Source organism: Condylura cristata, unplaced genomic scaffold, assembly GCF_000260355.1.
Source record: "Condylura cristata isolate star-nosed mole 26May11 unplaced genomic scaffold, ConCri1.0 scaffold00009, whole genome shotgun sequence".
Classification (NCBI taxonomy): Eukaryota; Metazoa; Chordata; class Mammalia; order Eulipotyphla; family Talpidae; genus Condylura; species Condylura cristata.
This window is the reverse complement of record NW_004567110.1, coordinates 53,291,700-53,313,749: the sequence shown is the minus strand read 5'-3', so window position 1 is coordinate 53,313,749 and position 22,050 is coordinate 53,291,700. Positions and strand designations below refer to the sequence as shown.

The following is a 22,050-nucleotide window of genomic DNA, read 5'->3' as shown; positions in this document are numbered from 1 at the left end:
CACTCTCAAATCCTGAATCCAGCAGCAAAGGTGCCAACACAACCCTTAAGTACCAACAGTCTACCAGGAACTCTGAAGCCAATTAACTTCTTACCTCTCAAACACAAACCAACCAATTGATCTCTCCTAGTATCAGCCCCACACAAATCTATGTTTTTCCACTTCTAAACCAATTTGCTTATTTTCTACTCTACCCTCAGATGTGGGATCTGCATCTTTGATAAGCTCTCCCATCACCTCTTAATCTATATGAACTGCTTCAAGTGTCCCCAAGGTCACAGTGTTCAAGAGCTATCTCCAAAAAAGGAGAGGTACTATATTCCTTGACCCCACTTAATGACAGGAAGAGCTGAGCAAACAGGTGAAGTCATAAAACACAGAAGGCAGGTGGGCTCTAGAGAGAGAGGAAAATCCTTGTTCCTGTGGCCCAATCTGCACCTGGTAATCCTGGGAAGAAAAGGCTATTTGGAAGGAGATTCTTAGAGGAGAGACATACAGGGACACCTGAAGAAGAAAGTGAGTGAGAGACATAAGGGGAGACTAACAATGGCAGCCATTAGGTTATGGTATCTCCCTCTATTCTGGCTTTCTAGGACCTGCTTCAAAACCCTTTTCCCATCATCTCCCCAACTCTTAGAAGGCACCTTAGGCTTATGGCAAGCTTTAAGGCCTTAGCAGTCCTGTTTTGGGTCAACTCTATTTGACTGGACATTTACCTACAAGGGGATGGATAATCTGGGGCCTTTTATTGGGACACTAATACTCTTTCTTTTCTTTCCTCTATATATATATATTAATTATTTTAAAGTTCTCCATAATAAGAGGGTTTTTTTGCCTTTGTGGATACAGATGGTCAGATTCCTTTATAGCATCCAATATGGGGATTCGAGGATGTCTTTTGGTTGCGCACTAACCACAGATGCCTACCACAGAGTTGAGATCTAAACTTTATATTGACCAATCCATTCAGTCTATAATGGTCTTATTTTATCAGATTTTCTATAAATTATTTTTGGAATGAAAATTATTAAAAACAAAGTGTTAAAAGAATATATGTGATTATATTATTGATTCTTTTGGATTCTACAGTAAACCAGGGTCCAAAACCATTTTCTGAAATTCTTTTTCATTAATAAAACAAACTCTGCCTAGGAGACACCTTCTATGTCATTTCTTTAAGACCCTTAATGCCACTCTAGAGATAAATTCTAATAAGTAAATAAACCATTTTCTACTAATGATTATAGCTACTCATTCATGACCCATAAAAATCAAGTTTTCTATTTTCAGATAATCAGTGTTCTCTGTGTATGTGCTGACTGTCACCTCTTAGCAACAAATCTGAGAGAGAACAAAACACATACTGTAAAATGAATTAAAAATGAAAATCCAGGCCCTCCCTGGTGGCAGGGTGGGTTAAAGCAGAGCACTAAGAAGCTAAAACCACTTCAGCATGAGTTGAATCCCCGCCTGCCCCCGAGGTGACCCACATGGCGTGGCAGACCTCTCCTGACCCGCCCACTGCTCCCCTCAGCAGTGTACTTTGACGATCTGCCTGTTCTGCTCCCTACTCTGTCTCTGGTGAATCCTCTCACTGTCCCTGCACCTCTGGCCTGTACCTCAGTTCTGTATGCACAAGTAAATCTTTTTAAAAATAAATAAATAAAAATCCCTGAACATGACTACTGTAGCAGGATACTTACCTGAACAAACAAAGCAATGATGGCGATTCCATGCGGCTTCCCCACAGCTTCATCAATGCTGCCAAAGAGGGTAGAGTTCCAGTGTATCAGATGGAGCTGGGGGAGCAACAAAAGACAGGTCACCTCATCACTTAATATACTTCTGTTCAGAAAAACAATGGTGTATCTGTTCAAAGTGAACTGTATCGATACAGTATCACAAGCAACAAGAGTATCAGATGTAAACACAAACTACTGTTTGAACACACATTCCCTGAATGAATTCCTTTCTTCTTATTTCTGAGAAGAAGCTATGTTTAATGGATTGTTGCCTTCTGAGTTCTGCTTTTGTCCTAACCAGGGGATATCTAAAGAGACACACAGATTTCACACTGCTTTAGTGGCATTATGCCATCCCCTCTGGATCTCAATGGCACAAAACTCCAGGCCTGGGCACACATACTCAAACTTATCCAGAGCAGTAGTCCCTGAATAATCAAATACTGTGTTGCCCATTGTTTCCATCAAAACTAACACAAAACCGCTCTCAAATTCTGATAAATTAGTTCAACTCTCTAAGAATATCCTAAGATAGTATCCTATAAAAAGAATGTTGTGTTTCTTAAGTCAGAGTAAAATAATGAATGCTGATGCAGAGCTCTAAAAAAAAAAAAAGGTGATTTCCTGCATCGGAGATAAAATTTTATCTGTGATGGGATGACAAACAATGCTCTAGAGGACTCCTTCATTCCTAGCCTCATAAAGCTCCATGGCATTCAAGTTTATCTAGAATATGCACGTGCTCCTCTACTGATAAAACACTTGAAAGAAGCCAAATTCAATTCCCAGGTTAAAATCACATAGCCACTGAGGTTTTTAGTGTAACTGTAGCTAGGTAAACCTGCTGAGAATACTTCACTGCTGAGCTTTTAATCAAGTTATAATTACATGCCACCTTAAAACACTGCCTTGGTGAAAAACTAGTTCTCATCCAAAAAGACCTAAGTAGGAGTAATCACAAGGATAGTACAAGGGCTATCCATATTACAATATTAAGGAAAATGATCATGAGATTGCCACAACTTTTGATGTACCTACTGCTGAATTTGTCCAAGTAGAATTCTAATTATAAAGTTGACCACTAGAGGGAGGTAATGAATCCTCTGCAGGTAACAAAGGGTAACCTAGGGAAAAACCCGGGCTAAATGAAGCTACAAAAACAACTCACCTGGACTATGCCTGCCCAGTAAATGGAACTGTCAAGTCACTGCCTTTAAGAAAACAATTCCCTATTAATAATGGAAGCCAAAATATTCCCATTTCTGGCTGCAACAATAGCATCGCAACAATAGCATCGGAGTCCCAGAGATAAATACAAAAAAAACTGATTGCTTTCCTTAAACCATCAAAGAAAGTGAAATCTTATATGATAAATTACAAAGTTGAAATCAACACTTTTCTTACTTCTCATAGCAACATTATGGAATTTTTCTTTGAAACAAAAAATAAATGTAAAAACATGGTGTTTAAAAACATGAAGTTTTCGGGCCCTCCGTGGTGGCGCAATGGTCAGGACACAGCACTGCAAGCTAGCTGCAGCCACTTCACCGCAAATTCAATCCCCAGCCCCGGAGGAGATCCACATGGGGCGACAGACCTCTCCAGTCTTGCCTGCTGCTCCTCTCAGCAGGGCGCTTCGTCAATCTGCCTGTTCTGCTCCCTACTCTGTGTCTGATGGATTCTCTCAGCATCCATGTACCTCTGCCTGTACCCCAGTTCTGTATGAATAAAGAAATAAATCTTTGAATTAAAAAAAAAAAAAACCCATGGAAGTTTCCTACTTCCTCAGTGTGTGCTATACATGGTGACTTCATTTCAAAAAATGAGAATGGGAGACTGACTTTCAGTGGAACAACCTGTCAGACACGGCCAACATCAGCAAATTCACATCCACGTCACCAGTCATCAGTCAGGCTGACAGTGGGTGTCCTTGACATCCTGGGATGAAAATGGCATTTTATCTTTGTAGTTTTTCTCCCAATAACCTGTAATCCCAGTCATTCCATGAGAAAAACTTCAGGCAAATCTCCAGTAGAGGGACATTCTACCAAAAACACCTGATCAATACTCTTCAAGACTGCCGAGATCACCAGAAGCAAAGCCTGAGAAATGTTTCAGCCAAGAGGACCCTCAGGAGACATAGGAACTAAATGGAACATGGTATCACAGGTGAGATCTTGGAACAGAAAAAGAACATGAGGTAAAGGAAAATGAATTATATAAAGGTACAGTGATATAATGACGTTCACCTCCTAGTTGCAAGAAATAAACAACTCTTAACACAGGACATTAAGGGAAATGGGGTGTGGGTTTTATGGGTACCTTCTGTACTATCTTTGTAATTTTCCTATAAATTGGAAAAATACTCTCAGTTTCTTAAGAAAAAGAAAGTTAAGAAAGATTAAGGAAAATGCTGGCAGTTTAGCCAACCCAAACTAAAAAGGATAATGATGGTAGAAGTTCACTAGAGCACTACGACTAAGCACCATTAACACAAAACGGAAATAGCAGAGAACCTCTATCAAGTGCCATTCATTTTGCTGATAAAGTATTAAGTAATATTCTGAGACTAAGAGGTTCAAGGGCAGAAGGGATTCTTTCATTCCAGTTAACGAGGAGCCTAAGCTTTAAAAGCAAAATTTCATCCTGATACTTAGTGAGAAACCCTCTCCTCTTGGAGACTCTTTCTCTCATTTTAAGATCAAATAAAACACTAGAGAGGCCCTCCCTGGTGGCACAGTGGGTTAAAGCACAGAACTAAGAAGCTAAAGCCACTTCAGCATGAGTTTGATCTCCACCCCAGAGGTGACCCACATGGCACAGCAAACCTCTCTTTACCTGCCTGCTGCGCCCTCAGCAGTGTACTTAGTTGATTAGCCTGTTCTGCTCCCCACTCTGTCTCTGTCTCTGGTGAATCCTCTAACCACCCCTGCACCTCTGGCCTGTACTCCAGTTCTGTATGCACAAATAAATAGATCTTTTAAAAATCACTAGAGAGCCCCTTTCTACACCACTAGGAGATAATTAATTGAAGTATGAGGCAAACTTCTGACACATTCTGAAATCAGCTCTAACATAGCAGTCAAAACATAGATATACAACCCGCAGACACAAATCACATTTTTGTTGATTCTCAGTTTTTGCTGGCTCTTCTCCCTAAGGTCTTTTCCACTCCATCTGCATGAATCTGCCAGAACCACTATAACAAAGTGCCACTGACTATACGCCTTAAAAACCAGAAATATGATCCTCCCTGGTAGTTCAACACATTAGGATGCAGCACTGAAAGCTAGCCACAACCACTTCAGTGCAAGTTCGATCACCAATCCCAGAGATGATCCACATGGTGCAGCAGGCCTCTCCTGTCTTACCCTGCTTCTCCCCTCAGTAGTGTACTTTGTTGATCTGCCTGTTCTGATCCCCACTCTGTCTCTGGTGAAACTTCTCAACACCCCTGCACCTCTGGCCTTTTATCCCAGTTCTGTATGCATAAATAAATATATCTTTAAAAAAAAAAAACTTATTCATTTCTGTTTCATAATAGGAATTATATACATATGATCCATGTCACCAAATTTGTTTAGATACAAAGGTGCATGAAAGAAAGTCGGGTGATAATAAGAACATTATCTAGAAAATGGTCAAGTGAGTCTGGTGAAAGCAACAGACCCAAAATAGTCACTGTACTAAGCCCCAGGTCACTAGACCGAGGTTTATCTTCAGTGCAGTTACCAGCCTGTTTGTTTGCCTGGTAGGACTTCCTTGTTACTCTCCCCTCCCAACTATAAATGTCTTTCATTTTATACAAACTCCTCAGAGCTCCTTTACATCTGCCAGATTGAAAGTTGCCCTTTTCAAATTAATCTTTGCTTGAATAAACTAATAAAATGCTTGATATGCCTCAATTTATCTTTTTACAGGTATAAGGGGAGCTTACTAGAGTCCAAGCAGACAGTAACTATTAGAAGAGGGGACTGAAAAGACTAATTTAAAAGCAAAACACTACAGATCCTCTTTGGGGTGTGTCTGGTCTCCAGCAGAGTGCGGGATGTCAAAGCAGAACACTGCCCGCTTATGCAAATCTGCCTCTAAATTCTCACTGGTAGCATGCTCTCATAAAAGGGCCTTTGAGCTGGGAATCACAGTCTTACGTTCTTGCTCCAGCTCCACTCTGCAGAACTGAAGTTCAGAACTGCAAACTTCACAAGTCTTACTTCTTTGAGAGTCCATCGTCTCTCTATGAGTTACATCTTAAAAAGCTCAGGTTACTCACACCTTTCTCTGTCCTCCCAGAATACTCCCTTTGTTCCTATGTTCTTACTACATTTTGCTGTGATTAACATTAGCTGTATGTAGCTAGAAAAGGCACAGAAGTAGAGTGATGGGAACAAGACTTTTAACACTTACCAGTATCGGGTTAAGCTCAAAAGCTACATCTTACTGCTTCTAAAGAGGATAAGAGTTGGGTAGTATACTGTCACTCCTGCTCCCTAAATGCAGACAATCCCACACTATGCGCTCACCTTGTTCCTTCGAGGTACCTCAGGCAGAACTCAGTCTCCACAGGTCTTCTCTGCTGTGCAAACAACACAGCACAGCATATGGTGGGTTATCTTGCACAGTTACAACCCAAACTCCTCCTATAGCTACCAATAACAGTGCTTGGCATACAAGCAAATGAGAAGTGGGGAACCCACTCTCCTCATTCCCCCTCAAAAGGCTAATGGCTTTGTTCTTCCCATTGCCGGCGTGGAAATAGAAGAAACAGTATTCTCTAACAATTAAAGCCAAGAGTTTCCTCAGTTCTTGCCATTCTTCTCTCTACCCAACTCTATATGGCCTCATATGTTAACAACAAGGTATCACATCACACCTATAAGAATATTATCCAAAGACATAAACAGCAAGTGTTGACAGGATGTGGAGACATAGTTGGTGGGGATATACCTTTGTGCAGCCATTTTGGAAAGCAGTATGGATAGTTCTCAAAATAGTAAAAGTAGAAATGTCAGATAATTCTATTACCTACCTTTGTATATTTAACCCCCAAACACAAAAACACTAATTCAAAGAAATGCATGCACCCCCATGTTTACTGCAGCACTATTTATAATAGCCAAGAGCTGGGATCAGTTATGAGTGTCCACCAACTGACAAGGGGTAAAGAAGAGGGGCAGGTATACCTAGGGGAATACTACTCCGTTGTTAAAAAGAAAAAGGATGAAATCCTGCCATTTGCAACAATATGTTTGGAACTAAAGGGAATTATGCTTAGCAAAATAAGAAAAGACAAACACCCTAAAATTTCACTCACATATGGCATGTAGACAAAACAAACAAGGAGACTAACTAAAACAAAAGCAGGCTTTGGGAGTAGAAGGCTAATTAGTGGTTATCAGAAGGGAGGGGAGAAACCAAGTGGGTAAACTGGGAAAAAAGGGACAACGTGTGGTGAAGGATGGAACTGGGCTTTCAGTGGTGAATTCAACATGGTGTATAGGTATGTGGAATCTCAATGATAAACACCTGAAATTTATATAATAATATAATGTGCAGGCCCTCCCTGGTGGCGCAGCGGGTTAAAGCACTGCACTGAGAAACTAAAGCCACTTCCGCATGAGTTCGATCCCCGCCTGCCCTGGAGGAGATCCACATGGCGCGGCAGACCTCTCCTGACCCGCCCACTGCTCCCCTCAGCAGTGTACTTCGTTGATCTGCCTGTTCTGCTCCCCACTTTGTCTCTGGTGAATCCTCTCACCTCCGCATCTCTGGCCTGTACCCCAGTTCTGTATGAATAAATAAATAAATCTTTAAAAAATAATAATAATTATAATATAATATAATATGCAGAATAACTTCAATTTTACAAAATATATAATGTGTTGTAAAGAAATAAAAACCAAGGGTCCACTATTTCTCTCTCTGCAATATGACCATCGTTCCTTCCTATGAAAAAATATGACCTCTAGTTAACAACTGTAAAATATCCTTTTATGGCTTCAGAAGAAAATCTTTGACTGAGCTCTTGCTACGGGGCTCACAAATTCAAATTTCCTGCAATTGATTATGCCGCTATGCCATTAGTACCTGCGAAACGTTAATCTTAATGTACTTAACTCATAGCTACAGATAAATTTGTCCAAAGTTATGAAACTGTGACAAGCCGTAGCCTTATAATCATTTATTTGTCATCTAGAAAAATAAGTTTGAAGATTTCATGGCAGCCTAAGAGAAAGCTATCTTCAAGATAAATGAGGTTTATTATTAACATAAATAACATGACAGCATTAAAGTACAAACGAATGAATCATGAGGAATGGAAAAAGCAGTGAAAACTGAAAAGGCAATTATGACTCACAAATTTTCCCCCCATCCTGCGCACTCACACAAGTTCTATGCTGCTTCCTATCTTCAAATGTACAGTAGACTTTTGTTTCCAATGGTTTCACGTCACCTCAAGCTGACAATTTCTAGAACTAGCATCAATTCCTTTCAAAAGTGCTTTCTTACTGTCTCTCAGGGGAACCTCCAACCTGCCAGGAGTTCAGCCTTCGACTCCCTACCTTTTTATCTCCAACTGACTGGGCCTTTCCTGACCCATTCGTATCAGTGTTCAACTTCTCTCTATTAAGGCAGCTTGTACCACATTTTCTCTATTCAAGGTCTCTACCTTATTTTATTTCTGGCCCATGTCAGTCTTAAATTTCTTTAATCCATCATTTGAACACTGACAGTGCTCTTAACAGGTCTCCACAAGATGTGCCACTTGGGCGTGTGGATTATTTCAAGGCAAGGTGAAGTCAAGATGCCCTCAAACTCAAGAGAAATTTTAACCACTCCCTGGACTATTTGGAAGAACAAAAATTGAGTTGTTACCCAAAGTTAAGGTTATTGCTAGAAATAGCCTTTCTATAAGAGAAACCCATCTATGTGGCAGGACAAACACGTCTGGCCATTTTGTAATATGAGTGCCCCTCCTTTTGAAGCCCCAGGCCCCTACCAAATTTTTTTTAAAAAAAGATTTATTTATTTATGCATACAGAACTGGGGTACAAGCCAGAAGTACAGGGACAGTGAGAGGATTCACCAGAGACACCAGTGGGGAGCAGAACTGGCTGACTGACAAAGTGCACTGCTGAGGGGAGCAGCAGGTGGGCCAGGAGAGGTCTGCCTCACCATGTGTATCACCTCCAGGTCGGAGATCAAACTCATGCTGAAGTGGCTTTAGCTTCTTAGTGCTGTTCTTCACCAACTGCGCTACCAGGGAGGGCCCCCTATTCCATTATTTAATGGGGGGTAGATATTGTCTTCCCACTGAAAGCATGATGCTCATTCTCCATGTACATTCCCTGTACATATGTATTTAAAATGATCTTTTTTCCCCACTTATCTATCTAATATTGTTTTGATTATTCTATCAACCAAAGAATCTAAACTGGTAGTGTTTGGGCAATTTCCCAGAGACAGCACTCAGAGAGGTGGAGAGAGAAAGATTTACTTGTCACACTGGCAGGTTCAGTGGGATCAGTCCCAAAAGGCTGTACCCCGAATTACAGGAATGGTGAGGTTTCATACAGGTTGTTTGAGGAAACTTGTCATCCCATCCATCATAGCATAAGCATTCTTTATTGTTTAGAAAGGGGGTCAGGGTAGCCATAGCTACAACTGTGGACAAGCAGCACACTGCAGGAACTTTCTGCTCCAGCAAGCAGCTGGATACAAGCAACAGACTCCCCCAAGCAGCAGACATGGGGAAGTAGCAGAATCTAAGCAGCAGACTTGGGAAACTTCCTTCTTCAATAGAGGGAAACATTCCCTCTGCCATTATACCATTAACTAGTCCCAAAATACTAAATAAAGTACAAGTCCACATCCTTCACAATACCCTTCCCATTCTGTTTATGTTCCACTCACATGGCTGGCTGTTCCATGCCCTCTCCTGCCATTTATACAAATTCTACCTATCTTTCTAGGGCTCAACAGGCATTTGGTAGATATACAGAAAGACTGGAGATGGAGGTGGAGACAGAACCTTGAACCGAAAGATACGGAGGGAAGAGGCACCTAGGACTGCCTCAGTTTTAGATAAAATTTGAAATTTATATGAGAAGAGTAAAATTAGTCTCCTAAGAATAAGAGATAAATTAGGACAACCTTGAGAATAAAGGTACAGATTGCCAATAACCTTAGCTATCTAGAATATTACCAAATAGATAACCAGTTCACCAATGAATCAAGTTACCAAAAGAATGACAAGAACTTTGGAAAATGGGGAGATGAGGAAATAGGGAATATGAAATCTGCAGGCAAAACCCAAAAAATTCTGAAGTCCTGTTAGAATAAAGGTTTTCTAGAAGTGTGGTCAAGAGCATCAAGACTATAGCAGCAAAGTAACAACAGCAACAAAGGAGCAAAAAATTGAGAACTGAAGGGAAATTTGGAATACTTTTAAGATAACTGTGTAGCAGTATAATCTAAAAGTGGGAGATTCCATATTCCCTGCCCCACCTTGTGAAAAGTAGAGCCGAGCAGTGAGTAGATGCTAAAAAAGACTTGGTAGAAAAGTCTGGAGAGAATAGACTTGGAAGAGGCATATAGAACAGAAAGACATGTGAGGAAGAAAAGCCCAAAGAAAAAGAATCATGGATTACTATAAATTTGGGAACTCTTCAAAGCACCTTACAAATGCAGGTGTAATTGAACCTGACAACTATTTTCCTGCTAAACCACACTATTCAGAATTTTCCACTGAATTAGGCCACAATATGGTATAAACTCATAGAGGAGCAAATCCTGTTACTGTGTCCTGACGGCTCAATGTTTTTTCCTCAGTCACAAAGAAATTCCACTAGAGTTCCAGCTGATCTCCAGCTAGATTCTGAGCTTCAGATGTCAAGTACCTAACCTCTCCTATACACTGTTATCACTATGAGCTCTGCCCTATACACTGTTATCACTATGAGCTCTGAGTATACTGTGCTATTCTCAGAGCACACAGAAGACCTGTAAAATTAAGACAAGGAAAATAATGTCACAACTCTATGTGCGAAACTGGGGGGGTGGGGGTGGTGGTGACAGAATTATGTTATTAAGTAATGAATTTTTTTAAAAAAGAAGGAAAAGAAATGAAAGTGAGGTGTTGAATAATATATGGGAGCAAAAATCTGTTTCCCCCTTCCTTTCATAGGAGGCGATCTGAAGGTTAAATTGAGGTTGCTTTCATATGTAAATATAAATACCTCTCAGCCAGGGCCCCACCCTGGAAGACCTAATCTCTTTTCAAATGAGAAGAATTTAAATCTGCATATCTTTGTCTACTGTGCTTTCCCTGTAACCTCCAGACACTCCCTTTTTGCTTGCCCTCACCTGCTCCCCAAAGTCCCTGTCTTAAAGAGGGTATTTAAGACAAAGGAACGAGGGTGAGTTACTCAATCATGCTGGGTCTCACCCATGTATGCAGGAGGTTTACATATTATTATTAAACTTCCTTTTGGCTTTTTCTCATATCAATCTCTCTGATGCTTGTTTGACTATTTGCAGTCACAAAGAACCCAAGGGATACTGGGTAATTTCCTCTGCATCCCCACAGTAACAAAATGGGAGCATTAAATAACTGGAAAACAGCAGAGAAAGCACCCTCTCTCTCCAGATCCACTCTTAATTATATGAAGCAGCCATTCATCTGCAGATAAATTGAGATTTAGTGTATATTATTTTCAGGTGCTACTGCACTTTAAGATGTCATTGTCAATATATTATGCAGCTATTATTCACAGAAGGACATTCAAGGTGTAGACAGATATAATAGTGACAAAGCACTGCAAAGCATGGAGCAGAAAACAAATTATTTGAAATTCTATCTCTAACTGTCACTTCCTTGTTATGTTTGCCTAAACTTAATTATGTATCCTTTGATATAGGTAAAGGAGAAATAGGAATCCTATTATGTTAGAGCAACTTCATCCATTAATATATTAATATCAAAAGGTATGTATATAGTGTTATTATGTTTCCAAATTCTCTATTAAAATGATCCAGTTTATGTAATTTATAAAAGGCATTTTTTCAAAGTAGAATGATTTTGTCTTTGAATGCTAACTTCCTTTCATTTATTACTGCCTCCGTTAGGAATGGAGCATTGCAATACTGCTACATCTTTTCTTCCAAATATAAAACTTTCTTGAAGAAGTTTAGAATTGGCTTGTTGGAGCAGTCATGTGAATCAAAGGAAAAAATGCATCACGCAGCAATCGTTTATTTTTAATAGTTTATGTAAGACTAGGAACAACTAAAATTCAATCTTTGACCTTAATTTCTTATTTTCCAAGAAATATTCTGTGATATCGTAATTTATAAGAAATCTATAATTGGTGCCTGAAATGACTGAAGTCTATTTCTATGTGGTTGGTTTGTCTACAGTTCAAGGTTCACAGCTTCCAAAACCCTTGGAATTTCTTGAGCAAATGAGAGGAAGAGGAACACCTTACAGCATTTGTTCTCTTGTCCCCAGTTACGAAATCTTTCAGAGCCACAGGGTGAAATGGGTCCCTTGTTATTCATAACTAAGCCCATAACTGGGTTCATGCTAATGAAAGTCTCTGGCAAAAGTACCTAAAGATAGAGCAGTCTGGGAAGGGAACAGGCAAGATTAGAGGACTGGGGCTTTCAGTCTACTCCCTGATTTCCTGAGAGGGGAAGTAGAGATGGAGGTTGAACCAATCACTTACTGTCAGTAATTTAATCAATCCTTTTATGTAGTGGTGCCTCAAAAAAACTGCAAAAGCTCACACTTAAACAGCAAATGGGTTGGTGAACATGTGGAGAACTGGGTAGAGTTGCTAAATCCTTGAGAAGCATAGAAAATTTCCCCACACTCTCTCTCCATACCCTGACCTTTGCATCCCTTCTGACAGTTTCTGAGCTTTAGTCTTTGGTAATAAAGCAGTAAAAGGTTTCTATGTTCTGTATGCTGTTCTAGCAAATTAATCAAACCCAAAGAGGTGGTAACAGGATCCTTTGATTATTACAGTCAGTTGGTCAGAAATACGTTTAGTAATGACTTGGGCTCACAATTGACATTCAAAAGTGGGACCTGCAGGATCTGATATTAGTTATTTCAGGGCAGACAGTGACACAATTGAATAAATTGTAGGATGCCCAGCTGGCATCTAGGACTTTGCTTAGTGCTGTTGGAGTTGGGTGCTCAGACCCTTTTTTCATACTGTTTTCTGTTGTCAAAAAGAAAATCTGAATTGTGAGTGACAACTGTAATTCAATTGCTGTAAGTTAAATTCTCTACATTTCATTTATTATTTTATAAAATAAAGAAGGGAAAGAGATTATCAAAGATCATGGTGTTAGAGAATACAAGACACTTACAAGTTGTATCTGTTCACTCTGTGTGATGAATCAGTGAATCATGGCTGTATTCTCTAGCCCTCTGCCCCCAAATTTAAAAAGCTTTCCTTCAAACACCTATTGAGCATTCATAATATCAAGAATTTGTTTTCACTGCTCTTAACACTGGAAATACAAAGACCTCAAATCTTTTTATAGAAGAATTCAGAATGCAAATAACTAAAAATAAAAAATTGAGCATCCATCTGGAAAAAAAAATATGGGTAAAAAGGTAAGGTGCAATGTTAATGACAGAGAATGCAAGGTAAGGTGTAATGCTAATGTCAGAGAATGCTTTGGGAATTTGTGTTTATTTCATGAGCATTGAAAGTACACCATTCCCTGTTCCTTACAAATATTAATCTTGCTCAATCTTCCATAGTCTATGTATAATGATAGGTGCTATGGCTATTACCAACACTCCATCTTGACAAGACAGAGAGGCACAGACGGTAAAGTAGCCTGCAAACTCTCACACAGCAAACAAGTAACAAAGTGTGACTTGGCTTCACTACCTCTCCCCCAAGTCTACCCCCACAGTGGAAGGGTAGAAGACTGATCAGGGTGGCATTCACATAACACATGGAAGAATGACAAGCAGTGCCCTCCACAGAAACAAGAAAAAACGGAGGAAGGAATGCATAACAGAAGCATTGCTATAAAAAGGGGAGTTAGCATATTCCCTGCCCCCACTGACATGAAGCCACCTCAGACTAACTACTGGGAAGTAGGGACACAGAACAGAACAAACAGGTGAAGCTATATAACATGCCTGAAGACAGATGGTTTCAGAGAGAGTCATGTGGGAAAGATGAGCACTTGCTTCTCAGCTATGGACTTCCACAAGGGACGTGGCAGGTAAAGAAGGAGAAGCATGGAGAAGAGAAATGTAGAGACATGTGGGCGCGAGAGACATGGGGTGGCTGACAATAGCAGTCATTATCTGGATTTGTACTTTGATTTTGCTCTTTTTGTCCCTGCTTTCTGGGCTCTGCTTCAGAACCCCTTTCCTGTGGTTCCCTGTCAGAAAGTGCCTTAGACTTGTGGCATGCCTTCAGGTCTCAGCAACCCCACTTGAAGCTAACCCTGTTTAGTTGAGCATTCACTCAAGCAGAGATGGTTAACTTTGGGCCTTTTATTGGGAATCTATTATTTCTTCTTTCTCTATGCACATTAATTTTATTACAGTTCTTTTACACTAACGTATGATTTATTTTTGTGCACACAGGTGGCTGGACCTCTTTAGAGTGTGCAAGTTTCAGGTTTTTGGGGTTCTCTTGATCATGCAGTAAAAATAGAAAGTGTATACCCCATTTTATTGCTACTTTATTTACAATGGAAAGACATAGAATCAACCCAAATGCCCAAAAGTAGATGACTGGATTAAAAAGGTGGGGTATATATACACAATGGAATATTACTCAGCAGTCAAAAGATATAAACACATGCTTTTTGCAGCAACATGGATGGAGCTGGAAGGGATTATGCTTAGTGAAATAAGTCGGAAAGAAAAGGAAAAATACTAGATGGTTTCACTCACAGCAGGAATATAAAGGATCACGCGAGACAATAATAATAATAATTAACAACTATATACCAGAAACATGTTATGGGGGGAGGAATGGGGAATGGGATCAAAAATGGAGGTGGGGAGAGAAGTGCACTGGACTATGGTGATGACATACGGGTGATTTGGTGATGGGAAGCCCATGGGGATTACAAGTGAGATGGGAAAAGGCACAAAATGATGTAAAAAAAAAAAAAAAAGTGTGCAAATTCAATCTTACTGTGCCCAAAATGATAGCACATGGTGCCATGTACACATACAGTGTGTGATCACTACTGCACACTATCAACTCTCAAGGAAATGTCTTGTGTTTTCAGTCTCAGTAGAGACCCTTCTGCTTAACAAGGAAGGCCACGGGCAGTATAAGAGCAAGAGATACCTGAAAAGCTCCTGGAAAATGTCAAGTAAAAGCTAGAGCTAATTAAAGTGGGGAGAAACAGAACAAAAGGTCGAGGGCTGAATATAAATAACAGTCTTTGAGAACCAAAATATGTTCATCCTCCTACAGTGTGAATGAATCTATTTATTTTCTTAAAGTTTAAAGATAGCAAAGTAGGATTCCTCCTGGTGGCGCAACGGGTTAAAGTGCAGACACTGTCATATGAGTTCGATCCCTAGCCAGGGATCTCCTGACCCACCCGCTCAACAGTTTATTTCAGTGGATCTGCATGTTCTTCTCCCCCTCTGTCTCTGGTGAATCCTTTCATGGGCCTTACACCTCTGGCCTATACCCCAGTTCTGTATGCATAAATAATTAAATCTTAAAAGAAAAAAAAATAACAAAGTAATCTTTTCTGTAGAGAAAGTCAGAGTCACAAATTCCAATATCTCCAAGAATTAGGTTAATAAATGAGGGGAAATACGGGATAAAGTGTAAAGTGGAGAGCTGTGAAAATTGGACAATCAGCACCCTGCCCCACAGTTTTGATCCCAAAATTTTAAAACATAGTGTCGGCTGACTCCATCCCTAAATTCATTCCCAAAGGTCACAAATTTACAGTTTTGACATTAATGTTTTAACACCAATATCTCTTGCTTGAAAGGGAAAATTAAATCATCATAAAGGAGTTTCCTGCCAAGTCATCCTACCATCTCTTCATCCTCCCTCCTGATGTGATGGCAAAAAGATCCGTCCTCTTTTCTAAGGTTCAGTCCCTGCCTCTGCTCTGCTCCACTCCTCTACACACTGATGATTCATCCATCAGTTTATTATTGGTATGAGTCTCTGATGTGGTATTTATTAGCTCCTTCTCAACATCATTAAATATACACCTATTTTTCTCATCTTTACAGAAAGCAAAAGAAATAAACACTTCATATACCTCCTATTGGTTTCTCTTTCCAGGAGACTTTTTAAAAAATGTCCACATTCTCCATCACTTCCTTCACAACTTAATGAAATCAGTCTCTTGATTTAAAGGTATAGCATCACAGTTCTATTTTTACACTGCAAATTATTGTATTTGCTTTCTTTGGGTAAGGTAATAAGGACTGGAGTTGTTGGATCATATAACAGATACACTTTTAGTATTTAGAAATACCTCCATAATGTTATTCCCAGAATGCATACAGCCTTCCAAGCCTAAATCAGGAGGAAATAGAATATTAAAAGAAGCCAGTTATAATCAAGGAAATCGAAACTGTAATCAAAAGTATCCCAAAACAACAAAATCCCAGAGACAGATGAGTTCTACTAAAACTTCAAAGGGAAACTAACATAGGTCCTTCTCAAATTTGTTCAAAAATTTGAAGAGGTAATTCCTCCAAACACATTTTATGATCCAACACTATATGACACCAAAAACAGATAAGGGCATCACAAAAAAAAAAGATAGAAAACTACAACCTGCTACCCATAATGAACATAGAACATAAACATGAAAAACCTTCAATAAAATCTTAATAAGCCATGAACTTATAGCATAACCAGATTAGATTTATTCCACGAACACAAGAATGGTTCAACACCTATTAAACCATCAATGAAGTTTTACCACACAAACAAAAGTAAAGATAAAAATCCTATATTATATCAAGAAATGCAGAGAAAACATTTTGTAAGATTCAACATCCATTTTTTATAAAATCACTCAAAAAAATGGTAATATAAGAGATGTTACTCAATACAATAAAGGCCACATTTGACAAACCCACACCTAACATCATATTCAATGCCAAAAAACTGAAAGTTTCCCCTCTATGATTAGCTACACGAAAAGAATGTCTGCCTTCACCACTCCTATTCAACATAACATTGGAAGTTCTAGAGATAATAATTAGGTAAGAGAAAGATTTAAAAGAAATCCAAATTGACAAAGTAAAACTATAGTCATTATGTGCAGATGACATGATAATACACACAGAAAATCCTAAAAATGCCACAAAAAAAAACTACTACTAAATGCCACAAATAAATCATTACACTGAAGTGGCAAGCTATAAAGCCAATGTAAAAAAAAAAAAAAAAAAATCAGGTGTGTTCCTAAATGCAAACAACAAACTGGAAGAGAAAGAAATAAACAAAATCCCAATTATTATTTCATCAGAATGAAATTCCTAGGAATGAATTCAACAAAGGCCCAACGAAATAGGAAGTTTCCATCATGTGGATTTGAGGAATTAACATTGTTGAACAATTTACCAAAGTAATATACAGATAAATGAACTCATAAAAGTTTAAATGGGGCCCTCCCTGGTGGCTCAGCTAGTTAAAACAGAGCACTAAAAAGCTAAAGCCACTTCAGCATGATTTACATCCCTGCCCACCCCGCCCCTGGAGACCTCTCCTGACCCGCCCGCTGCTCCCCTCAGCAGTATACTTGGTCATTCAACCTGTTCTGCTCCCCACTCTGTCTCTGGTGAATCCTCTCACCGCCCCTGCACCTCTGGTCTGTACCGCAGTTCTGGTCTGTACCGCAGTTCGTATGCATAAATAAATAAATCTTAAAAAAAAAAGTTTCAATGGCACCACAAAAGACTCCAAATAGCCAAAGCAATCCTAAAAGGAAGAACAAAGGTATCACACTCCTCTCCTATACTTCAAACTACATTACAAAGCTACACTAATCAAGACACTGTGGAACTAGAATAAAATAGACACAGATCAGTGGAGAACTGAGATCCCAGAAATAAACTTAAACTTACACGGACACTTAGTCTCTGATAAAGGAGTCAAAGGTATATATTGGAGAAAGGAAAATCTCTTCAACAAATAGTGTTAGGAAAACTGGACAGTCATAGGCAAAAGAATGAAGTGAGACCCCCCTACTTCACACTACACACACACACACACACACACACACACAAAGCTCAAAATGGACTAAAGACTTGGATGTAGGAGTTGAAACTATAAAATAAATAGGAGAAAATATAGGCGGAAGACTCCATAGCACTGGCTTCAGATATGTCTTTGGGGACTTAATTCTAATAGCAGGGAAATAACAACACAAATAATGAGGCAACATTAAACCTAAAAGCTCTGCACAGCAACAGAAACTGATAAAAATGAAAGACACCCACTAAATGAGAAAAGAAAACTGCACATAATTTATCAAACAAGTGGTTAATATCCAAGATCTACAAGGAACTTATAGAACTCAACAAACAGAAAACAAAAAATCCACTCAGAAAGCTGGTAGAAAAGGTTAGACAGTTACTCTCCAGAGAAAATATAAAGATGAACACAGACCCCTGAAAAAAATGTTTACTGTCAGTTAGCATCAAAGAAATGCAAGTCAAAACCACAATGAGATACCACCTCACACCCACAAGAATAGCCCATATCAAAAATACCAGAAACAAGTATTGGTAAGGTTGTGAAGAATAAGGAACCCTCTACACTCTTGGTGGTAATACACAGTCAACATTTTTAAATTATTATTATCAACATTGAATGTTTGTTTGCTCTTCCATATCTCTTTACTAAAATGACTAGTGAAATGTTTTTAAGTTGCTGTCACACTTGAAGCTCCTCCACCTGTCCGACCTATCCCTCTACCTTTACTCCTACAAATGGACCCAAGTCAAAATTCTCTTCCACCTTCCTCTATTATTATAAACAACCAGGAACTCTATTCTGCAATTTTCTACCTCCTTACAAAACCTCCCAAGCTTATCCGTATAGGTTACTCCCTTGGGCAATTTTTAGTACAGGTATCCATAATCTATTGCTAGAATTATGGCCCAGGTCTCTTTTAACTAGTCTCCAAGCTTCCGAAGTTATCTTTTCAAATGTACTCTCCTTATCCAGTTACACTGTACAAGTCTGATGAACTTTCTCAGGAGGAAATTCGTCCTGCGTATGCCCAGAAGGGGATACCCATGGGATATTTTCCAATCTTCTGAACATGCAACACACTGAAGGAATGTCTATAAAAGTATGGCTAATTTGATTTATTATATATTAACTGCTTTAGCTAAGTTTGTAATAACAATCAATATAATCACCGGCCACCTTTATATACCTAATACACTGCTGATAACATAATTTACAGGAATAATGTTTTTTTATCCAATTACAAATTCAAAATATTACAATTTACAACAAAATGTAGTTATCTGAAAATGTCAAAGAAAATCCATTTTAGTCCTTAGTGTAGGGAAAAAGTACTTGTCATTAATACAGCATATTCAGAAGCTTTTACTTTTTGAAGTGCAATTATGTGGAGCAAAAATCAGAATCCTTTTATTAGAAATATGTGAAGGCACATATTGTAGACAGAAAGAAATCATTCTTGTTTGTAGCCTCAGCCGTTACTAGTATAACCTTGGGCAACTTATTTAACGCCCTGACTATCCAGGTGGAAAATGGACATAACCCTACCTGTAAGTATATTTTAATGATTAAATAAGAAATGGCATGTGCCTGGCACATATGCTTTAACACTGCTTGTATACCCCTTGAGGGTTGCAGTAAGAAGAATGCTGCATCAACTTCACGGCCATGAGATAGTGCAAGGGAAATAACTTTCCAAAAATACAAACATCATGTATCTTCAAAATAATGGGAGAAGAGTAAACCTGGACAGACTAAACAAATAAATGTGTATATTGAGTCATATGTAACAAATTTTCACCAAACACATTTCCCACGGAATGGAGGAATTCCCCCCATCCTGTACACAGAGATAGAGTTAGATGAAAACAGAGGACCACTTTACCCATTAAGAGAAAAAGCTGGGTCATGTTATGCTTTTCCACAAAATGCTTTTCTTGTTTGTGTAAGTTCTGTGATTTGCTTTAAAATTATAGTGAACTAACCCAACCCATCTTTTTGCCCAAGTGAGTTGCACAGAGAACCATTCTTGAGCAAACACATCATAAGACATATTACTTCCGGTGTTAATTAAAGGGTCCTGTGTCCCTGAGATTTGTGTGAGATTTTCCGGCTAACACCAGGGCAGTGCAACAGGGAACTAACTGGGAATCAAATTACCTTAAAAGACATTCTAGAAACCTGTATTTTAACCTACCACTAATCTAAAATACAAAGTTCACATTTCATTTTAATGCTGTGATAAGGTAAAGTATCACTTTACTTGATTGAGGTGGAAACAAAACACTAGGGTAAAAAAAGGTCAAGAATGAACAGGAAAGGCATCAGTGGGTGTGAACCAGAAAAAGCACAATTCAGAAAGGAAATTTAACCTTTGTTTATGTGGCAATGTATTTTAATTTAACACAACTCATACTTACTTGGAGGAAAAGCATATCTAAAATAAGTATATCACATTTCTTACATAATCCAAAATGTACAAACAGCAATGATGATTTGAATGCTCAAAGGGCAGATTTAGGATCACGAGGAAGAAATGAGGACTTTATTTAACCAGCTTGTCTATCACAGGGTCTGCCTTTCCAGGACTAGCTAGCATCTCCACTTTACAACTCATCTCAAGCTCCCAGCCTGCATAGTCACAACTGTGTGATCAGTACACACATGGCACACCACACAGCACCATTAGCCTCTCAGTCATCCAAACTACTTCCTACAACCTATATAAATTCAAATAATAGAAACAAAATTATGTTTGTTAATTGTGCTTAAAAGTTTTTAGAACATCAGTGAGCAAAACTATATTTTCATGTACATATGTACTTACAGATATGGGTCCCTTAGAAAAGGAAGGGCCCTTCTTGCTCCAAAGTAACATACCTTAAGATAGTTTTGCCATTTAAAATTGTTACAGAAGTATACACTTATTATATTAACTTTGATTTTACATAATACATTATTTGATATTTTTTATTAGTTTGCTGTTAGGCCTTGAACAGGAATGAAAGTTTAACAAGAAAATTGTTTCTGTGGGGAATTAAAATAAGTAGTTCATAGCATATTTTGAACACAATATTGTGATGAAAATAAGTGACGACTACCTATATGTACAGAGGTGGATATTCCATATATAATAGCAGACCTAATGAAAATACAATGTTGTAAAAAAATTATAAGTGAGAAAAGAGTAATCACTATAGAATACATTTATTGAGAATTTACTATATTTAGCTACTGCAAACAAGTCCTAGTCAATTTGTGAAATAAATCCTGCAGTGAATCTTGTGGAACAAAAGCTTACCTAGCCAAACAAGCATCAAATAGGTTTAGCCTATTGTTCCTTCTTTCAACAGACAAAGCTGACTTCCACCCACCATCTACTTCCTCTCTCCTCTTCCTCCACATGATCAAATTCCCATTAACATTTATATATCCGGAAGTCCAGTGCTTCAAGGAAGACAACTTCTTTGACCCACAGAGTGAATTTTAATTAAGCTGTAACAATTCCAGTTTTGCTATGTGCCTTGAAATGACCTGTTATGGGAACCAGAATATACAGAAATTCTGGCCAATGATAAGTAAGGGGAATTTTGCTGGAGGGTGGGAAGGAAGCAGAGTTCTGAGAAAATGTTTCCTAGCTCTCAAAAGTAGATCCATAAAACTGGTAAGTGTGGAGAAGTGCAAACACTTTCAGTAATTGTCAGTATCCATTAGAGCTGACTCCATAGCCCATAATCCAGGTGTACTTTTTAAGCACAAGCCCACCAAAATATTAGAATAGTCACAGGAATTTTATTCTAACAGACCACATCTGATTGTGACCCAAATGCCTACCAACAATAGGAAAAAAAAAATGCAATGGAAAATTCATCTAATGAAATACTATACCGGAAAATAAACAAAAAGTACACACCTCAATACAGATGAATCTTCAGACATAATGCTGGGGGAAGATGGTACAGGAGACGGTCAACACAAAATAACATATCTAATTTGATTTTTATAAGACCTCAAACAGATAAAACGTATCTCTGATAGGCCCTCCCTGGTGGCGCAGCGGGTTGGAGCAC

The 22,050-nt window shown here is 38.7% G+C and overlaps 1 protein-coding gene across 1 annotated transcript in view; it reads right to left on the bottom strand.

The window, feature by feature from the left end:
• CA8 (carbonic anhydrase VIII) overlaps positions 1-22,050 on the bottom strand; it is a 91,044-nt gene that overhangs the window by 32,484 nt on the left and 36,510 nt on the right. The window contains exon 4 of the mRNA XM_012722833.1: positions 1,704-1,799. Within this exon, the coding sequence (XP_012578287.1) occupies positions 1,704-1,799 (96 nt within the window). The remainder of the gene's footprint in view (positions 1-1,703; positions 1,800-22,050) is intronic.